The sequence below is a fragment of the Medicago sativa genome, chromosome 1 (assembly GCF_051527215.1).
Source record: "Medicago sativa cultivar Bolivia chromosome 1, Bolivia_mono, whole genome shotgun sequence".
In the NCBI taxonomy this organism is placed as follows: Eukaryota; Viridiplantae; Streptophyta; class Magnoliopsida; order Fabales; family Fabaceae; genus Medicago; species Medicago sativa.
In genome coordinates this window covers 75,250,657-75,259,107 of record NC_140749.1, presented here as the reverse complement: position 1 = coordinate 75,259,107, position 8,451 = coordinate 75,250,657, and the positions used below count along the sequence as shown (strand labels likewise).

General features: G+C 31.7%; 1 protein-coding gene across 1 annotated transcript; it reads left to right on the top strand.

The window, feature by feature from the left end:
- Window positions 1-2,127: 2,127 nt before the first annotated feature.
- On the top strand, window positions 2,128-2,950 carry LOC146957408 (uncharacterized). Its single transcript, XM_085736442.1, has 2 exons — window positions 2,128-2,266; window positions 2,426-2,950. Exon 2 carries the CDS (start codon window positions 2,451-2,453, stop codon window positions 2,787-2,789), a length of 339 nt encoding a protein of 112 aa, XP_085592568.1. The 5' UTR covers window positions 2,128-2,266; window positions 2,426-2,450; the 3' UTR covers window positions 2,790-2,950.
- Window positions 2,951-8,451: the final 5,501 nt, after the last annotated feature.

Genomic DNA, 8,451 nt, shown 5'->3' with positions numbered 1-8,451 from the left:
TTACCATGTGCTACTAACCATTTTCTTGTGTTTCATGTTTCATACATCATAAGCATACTCTCTATCACACTTTCTCATCCCATTTCTTTACATTTCTTTTGCTTTTAATTCATTTGTGTGGGATTAAGTTCTCACAAGGAAGTAGTGTGTATGTAGGTGAAGGATGTAATATGGACTATGGACTCTAATGATGTACACCGACACAAGCACCGACACATGCACACACCTCACTTTAGATGTATGGCTAGGATATGCATGTTTAAATGTATGTTTAGGATTGAATGTTTAGATGAATGCTTAGGATTTACACTTAGAAAAATCATTTTCAAAAAAAAAATATGAATAATATCACTCAAATCACTTTCTAAATAAACCTTGGGATCAAAATCCCATTGTATTTTCCTTTTCTTTTCTTAATCAAATTTCAATGAAAATTAATCATACTTGACTTTTTTTTCCAAAATAACTAATCAAACCTCACTTTTTTCTTCAATCTCATGCCTTTAAGGCCTCCCAATCTCCATTCTTCAAAATCCCATTTTCAAACTTAAAATCAACCAACAAAAACAAAAACAATTTTTGGGGAGAACTACGGTGGATTTGATCCCTTAACCGGGTACGTAGGCAAGGAATTAAAATTCCTTCAATTCAAATAAAATAAAAATTCAAACACATTCTTCTCCCTCCAATTCTTCACTTAGAAAACTCTTAGGTGTAAATATCATTTCTAAAATAGCATTTAAAAATAAAGCGCGCGCGTAGAAAATAAAGATGGTTCCTATAGGATACTATAGTCGTTATGGGTGCCTAACACCTTCCCGTAGCGAAAACAACTCCCGGACCTCGATTCTCAAGGGTTTTGCTTACTTTTTCCCTTCCCAAGAAAAAATGAGATATCATCGGTTAAAAAGGTTCAAACGTAATCAATGCTTGACACCCGAAAACCAAGATAAAACACAACAAATACAAAATAATTACAAAAAATTAACTTCAACAGCTTAACAAGAGGAAACTCTAATGTCTACCATTTCTCTTAACAATAACGGAGTTGCAAAAGTGATATAGGGGTTTAACTTTAATGATCACCAAGAACAATCCATAATTTTTCTCCTTTCCCCCATTTTCAACCCACTCAATGATTTTCTGTCACCCAAGGTGTTTACAATGTGTTTCTAAACACTATAATCTCAGCGCCAGCCCTCAATCCAAGAGCCTATTTTGAGTTCCCTCTTTGCTGGTGTTTGTCTCACATTCAAGAACCTCACAAGCACAACACAAGAGTCATGATCTTCTTTGTGTTCTCTATTCTTGCCTCTTGTTCTTGAATCCTAATCCCTCTCCCAAAAAGCGCCAACCTAAATCTTTAAGTTTCCTAAGGATTCATTTTTTTGGTATAATGAGGTAAAAATATGTTTTATAGCCATTTACACGTGTAATTCGAATCACTGTCTATGAGCTTCAACATGATTCAAACAACACTTGACACAAACTTCATGATCGCAAGAAAGGAACATGTAATGTGAATTACTCGTTAACATGATTTGAAGTACCCTGATTCAAATTACCCTCCAAGTAATTCGAATTACTTCAGCCAAAATCCCCAAAAAAATCAATTTTTGGGGCACTTTCTCCACGTGTAAATTTGACGCGAATACAGGGAATAACTCATCTTAATGTGGAGAGTGACTACAAGGTACCGACTTGGTAACCAGAAAATGTAAAGTCATTCTTGTCCCCTACTTTGATTAGGTGTATTCACATGCATACAAGCCGTAATTGGAAAATTAAGATAAATCATACTTGGTGTGATTGAATTGCAAATTTTAGTCCCACCTAAAACTTTATTTTTTATCGAGACTCCTCCGAGTGAAGTTCAGAGTCTCCTTTTCGATTAAACATCGATAATTTACATGCTTAGGAGTGTTTGTTTAACATCTTAAGTAATTTCATTTTCTTTTTTTGACCTTGCTTTCTTTTTGTACCCAAAAGAAGATGTTGTTTTTTGCAATGGAAAGTATAACAGACAACACAAAAAGCACGTGACCGTCCATCTAAAAGAAGAAGAGCTTATCCAGTTGTCAACGTGTTATTATAAAGTACTCCTATACTTAAAAATAATGTGCTGCCCCAATACTTAAAAATAATGTGCTGCCCCAATACTTAAGAGAGAAGAAGAAGAAAATATTGAGTTTGTTTCAAGACTTTAAGCCACTGTGTGGTGGCGTCCTGGTCATAACGCAGCGAAAACAAAGCAATTCCAAACCAGGTTCGTTGAACTTTTACACCTTATACTTCATATTCATATTCATACCCCCTTTTCTTCTTCTTTTTCTTCACTTACCACGTATTTGTCTCCATCTTTGAAAAACTACAAAGTTCAACGAATCATATTATATATAATACTTTGTTCTATACTTCCAAACAGAGTTCTTCAAAGTTCAAACCAAGACATGGGAAGTGTGACTATGAATCCATTGTTTAGGACTGAATCTTTTGGATATTACAACTTTCCTGATCAGAACTACACCATGATAGAGAAGAGACAGTTATTCCTTAGAAGCTACCAGTTCTGTAGAAAGAAGAGTCTGACAGAAAGAATTAAAGGATCTTTTGTTCGTGCTAAGAAAGTTGTATGGTTAAAGTTAAGGTATGCTCGTGGACTAAGAAAGTTGGTGTTTTTTCCAAGGTTTAAATGCGGTTTTTATTACCGTAGAAGAAGGTTTTCACAGCTTTTAAACAGTAGCAGCAGCCACCACCGTAAAGTTGATTCTTCCTCGTGTTTATGGTAGTGGTAAATACAAAGACAAACCTGTCTGTAATTCATTTGTCTTTGTTTTGTTGTTACTAAGTTTTAAGATTAGAGTTTGGAACATGTATGTATGTTGTTCATTATTCTTGACACAAATATTGGTCTGTTTCTTTATACTATTGTTTAATGGTTTTGCTGGTAGGTTTATGCGTCATATCTTTAACTGCTCCTTCCTTCTTGTCTTTTCTAATGGCGTTAGCATACCATAGAAGAATTGATTCAGAAATTGATCTAGGTGGTTGCGTGCATCTCTAAGTTTTTAAATATATATTTTTTGAAGGGAATATAAGGTTTTAAATATATTAATCATTTTTTAGGTTTTTTATATTGGAATGAGTTTCTTTTTCTTCTTCTTTTTCCAAAGATCATAGAGCTAAACTCCAATTTTTTTTTTCCAAAGATCCTAGAGCAAAGGTCACCTACAATAAGTTGAGAAGTAGAGAATTTCGAGTTCAAACCTACCACCCAACATATCAAATCCAACGTGTATTTACTTCGTAAAAAAATAGTTGTATCCGAACATAATCCTCTTTATAAATTCATTTCAAATTTTATTGAGTTTTTTTTTTTCCAATATCAATGTTATATAGTATGTTTAGAGTTTATATATAATTTAAAATTTTATTTATCAAAATTAAGTTGAATTGGACTCAAGTTTCTCAAGCAAAGATTTAGGTTTGAACTTCAATATAAATAATGTGGTTGGTAGGAGGACAAGATATTTTGCTAAATTAAACATGATCGATCATATTTTTCAGTGAAAAGTAGTAATTGGGGAAATATGTGAATATTTTCAACTTAGAAATATTTAAAAAATTACTATTATATCTCATTTTTCAACTAAATTCTCTCATTGAGAAGCCTTATAACAAGGCAGACATTGGGGAAAAAACAAAATTGGTCAATTCTAGAGCAGGATTTCATGCGTATTAGAGTTAGGGACTTCAGAATCCCAAGATAATACACACACTCCAAACAATAACAAGGTCTTTTTAACCCCGGCAAAGCTGCAAGGGTTAAGGACTTTGGTAGGGGACCCTTAATTTGGTGTTGTTAAAGAGAAACATCAATAGGAAATGTAACTGCAAATTACTAGTCCAAAATTGGTTTTCTCAAGTATGGGACAAAGCACAAAAAGTCAATTATTTCAAAGTTCTATACTTAAATACGTAATTGATTAATGAGTTATTGGGGAACATAGAGATAGGGTTATTATTATTTTTTACTGGAATATAGTATCTATTTTCACAGCTGTGTGTGTGTGTGTGCGGCATGCATTTTTGCCATTAAATTTGGTTGGAAGAACCATACCAAATTTTGGTACTTTTACTTCTGATTGCCATTATTATCAATAAATAGTTGGAATATTATCATATTTCTACTTTCTTGTTTCCAATTTAAGTTGTTTCTGAGCCATGCCTTATTCTTCACCTCCATGTGATTCCATCAACTTTTGTTTTGGTGATAGTGATTCTTCTAGTATTAACTTTAATTCACGGGCAAGTGGCTAATAGTAGGTGTCTGGTGGTTGCCACTGTTACTCTCAGGCCATCAAAATATTTATGACACTTTATTTTTTAGGAGATATTTTTAAAATTGCATCTAACAAATTTCAATGAGTTTTTACTCAACAAAAATGTTGTAGCTAGTGTAATTAGAATATTTGATATGAGTGATAAATTGATGAAATAAAGAATGTTACTAAGAATATATACTAATAGAAGAAGCAAAAACTCAAATCAACCTAATTTTGTTAGAGTAACATCTATTGCTAATTGAAATATATTTAGCAAGCTTTATTTTTTGGTAAAATCTTAGGTGCATCCCACATTTGAGATGTATTGGTTCATCTCAACGTGAGACTCGTCTATTGCATCTCCATCGGATGTTGTCATACACGACTAACCCCCGATTTTTTTCTTCCGTTTCTAGATCTTCTCTGCTCTCATCTATACACGTTTCATTCTATTTATCAAACCCACCACAACCACCACAGCTCGCCAGAGCCGCCAGTCACAACAATTGCAACCGATTTGAGTGGGAATAAGACATTGCACCGGGTCAAAATAAATCTTGAAATGTCACTTAGAAGCAAACAATTATTAAAATGTGAGATTGACTTATAGAAGCAATTTTTATACTCAAATCAGATCACTCAAGAAAAAATCATGTGACCAATTTTCATCCTCATTCTGTTTTGATATTTTATTTTGGTCAATTTATGTTTCAAGAGTAAACTACACCTTTCACACTTTTGTTTTTCGCTTAAATTTAGTGGTGGAATTGAATCTTAGCTGCGCTCATGTGATAGATATATTATACACTAATCTATTTTTGCTTACGAATAAAAAGCCCACGTTTGAAAGCATTTTCAATTTTTCAATCTTTGCAGATCCATCGATGCCATAAAGTATACTAATATTTTGATTTACAAATACAGCTAATGACCTTAGCATGAAGTTGACTAAAGCAGCAAATGAATGGAAACCAGTTAATGTGAATCGAGTTTTCTTCTTTAACGGATATATAGCGTGCTTCCATTAGAAGAAAACGATTTTTCCATCAAAAAGTTGAAGAAAAAGAATGCTACCGAATAAATAATAACCTTGCTTAAGGAAAGATGAAACATGTAGCATCTTATTTAGATATATAGTACTCGTTTAACGTTTTATTAGACAGATGCCAATATATATAGTTATTGAAAACTCATGACATACGCATAAGTGTAGGGGTCAGGTTCGAATCTCAATCACAATTTACAATATATGATCTAGCAATTTCGACATTAAGACTTGTGGACTTACTCGTGTACCATTTTATTTGAAGAAAAATAACAATTTCGTATGAAAAAAAATTATGTCCTAGTGTGAATTTGACAACTTCATTTAACAAATTGTAAGAGTTTTTTCCTATTTTTTTCGTTTTCTTCATATATTCATCCATAAGAGGTGGTCCTGTTTGAAACACTATTGAATGTTAAATATAAAGATTTTTTTTAGTGATCTTTCAAACTTTGATTAAACTTGAGGATATTAACTCCTTAATGATAAAACCATCTCCTATTAGATTGATTTTTATCATTTTATACAGATAGTTAAATTATTGTCAAAAAAATCACTTTATGTACATAGATGAAGGCAAGTGACATTTTATAATTTTTTGTGACATAAAGGTAGATTTTAAGTTAATAATATTAATTTGGTGAAAAAAGTTAATAATATTAATCATTGATGAATAAATTAATGATTAATTATGTTGAAATAAATCATAAATTTGTTTTTTAAATCATCTATGTACTAATAATGATCAAGTTGTGAAGGATGCGATGACTTAGTTGTAAGATGCTACATGGATGATTTTTGAAACCTTACATAAGTTAACATATGAAGATATGGCTTTGTTCGCTTGTACATTGCAAAACATTTAAACAACGAAATAATAAAATTTGGAAGAACAAGATTGATGCCAAAGTTTTGGTATTTTCACGGCCACAAACAATGCTGCAAGATTGGAAAGCTACAAGAGTGGTGGTGGAAGGACCGAGTATGGCTTAGATTGCAAAAAAAATTCCTTGTGATACTAAAGTGGATATTAATAGGGATGGGAATAGGTCAGGCCGGCCTACAGAGGCCTACAACCTAGCCTACAACAGGCCAGACTTTTTTCTTAAATAGAGAAGGTCTAGGCTTTTTTAAAAGCCTATTTAGCTTAATAGATCAGACCTCATGTCATTCAAAAAGCCTCTTAGGCCCATTAAGCCGGCCTATTTAAGTAAATATGAATAATATTATTTATTATTATATTATATTTTGTACTTTGAATTAAAATAAAAACGTGTTAACTTTTTCAGTAATTTAAGCTTATTAGTATAAATTAATTTTTTGCATATTTAAATGTATTATTATAAACTAGTACTGAAATATGATACAATATATAGTCAAATTCCTTAAAAACTCATATTGATTATCAAAAGAGATTTTAATTTAATTGATATATTAGTTTGCTAGTCTATTTACACTTAGATCACGTTGCTGATTTAAATATGTTCATATGAAATAGGCTTTTAAACAGGCTAGCAGGCCGTATCAGGCTTTCAGAAGGTCAGGCTCAGGTCTAAAAAGTAAGCCTATGACAGGCCGCAGGCCAGGCTTAAGCCTTCAAAAAAATTGGCAGGCCAGGCTCAGGCCTTACAAAGCCTAGCTCGGCCTAGCCTATTCCCATCCCTAGATATTAACATGTGTATTAGAGATGAGTTTGATTTTTGTGTTAGCGAGAACATAATGATTTGCACATAACTGTTAAGTACTCTTTGGCTTCGGTCTACTTGCAACTCTAAATTGGGTGCATGAACTCAACTTAAGGCCAATTGATTTCGAGCTATATTTAAAGAGGGTGGTGGATAGTTTTCTCTTGCCAAGAAGCGATGCTATATAGTTTGGTGCCATCACTGTTCAATAAGATATATTTTTTCTCATTATTGTGTAAATTCTAGTGTGAAGTTTGTGAAGAGATAAACAAATAAGGTTACTCATAGTTTAGCTAAGATGACCTATTAGCACCTAGTATTTGTGTTTGAGTTTAAAAATCAAATTGTATTAAACATATTTTAAGTAATGAAATACTACAAGTTTTCTTTATTCAAGAAAAAAAAGTTGAATAAAACAAAATAATTTTGCACGGACAAATTAAAATATCAAATAAAAAGAGAAATTTTGATCAAAAGTAAAAGGAAAAGAGAAGTTAGAAATATTTTTTATATATACATTTAATATGTTATACCAAATTATATTATACATGTATATTCAACCATATTTTACCTTGCCAAGGGCCCACATAAAATTATATATTCTAGTTTTTTTAAATGAAAAAGTAGGGGTGCAAAAAGCAAGTCCCATCGGAAACTGGTGATAAGAAGTTATGTCCAATATAGGATCCAAAATGGGTGATTGTTATTCTTGTGGTCTCTAAAGTGGAAAAATTGCTGTTCACACTTCACAACATACTAAGAAACACTATAAAATGACAAATTTAACTCTAATAATCCATTAATAGTTAACTATTATGGTTAAAATTCATCGGTAGTTAACTGCCGATAAGGTTATATTGGTAATTTTGTGGTGTTTACTAGCAACCTTTGATGCGGGAACAACAATTTTCTCTAAATTAAAGTTTACAGAAATTTTTTCTTGTATTATCTAGCAATTGTTCATGGCATCTAGAACTCCGCAGATAGTTAATTGTCGACACCTTTTAAATCGGGTTGATTTAATCAATTTAAAAAGTGTTTCAACAACAAATAACTATTGTTCAACAATGAAAAGTAATTAACTACGATTCAGTCATTTTAAACAAAAATAGCCACAATACTATATTTTTTTTTTTTGGTCAGGTAGCCGAATCCGGGGTTCGAACCCCGGTCCCTGCACTATATTTTAAGTACTCATAAAATATTGAGCGACTGCCCATAGCCTTATTTTTTTTTTGGGTAAAAATATTAGCTAATAGTATCATAAAAATTAAAATTAAAATAAAGATAAAAAAAAATTTGGTTACTCAAAAAAAATTAATAAAAAAGTGTCATGAAATTTAAATTAAAATGAAGATTATTTTTTTTTGGTTACTCCAAAAAAATTAATAAAAAA

Coding starts and splice junctions, on each gene's coding strand:
- LOC146957408 (XM_085736442.1), top strand. CDS start 2,451: ATGGGAAGTGTGACTATGAATCCATTGTTTAGGACTGAATCTTTTGGA.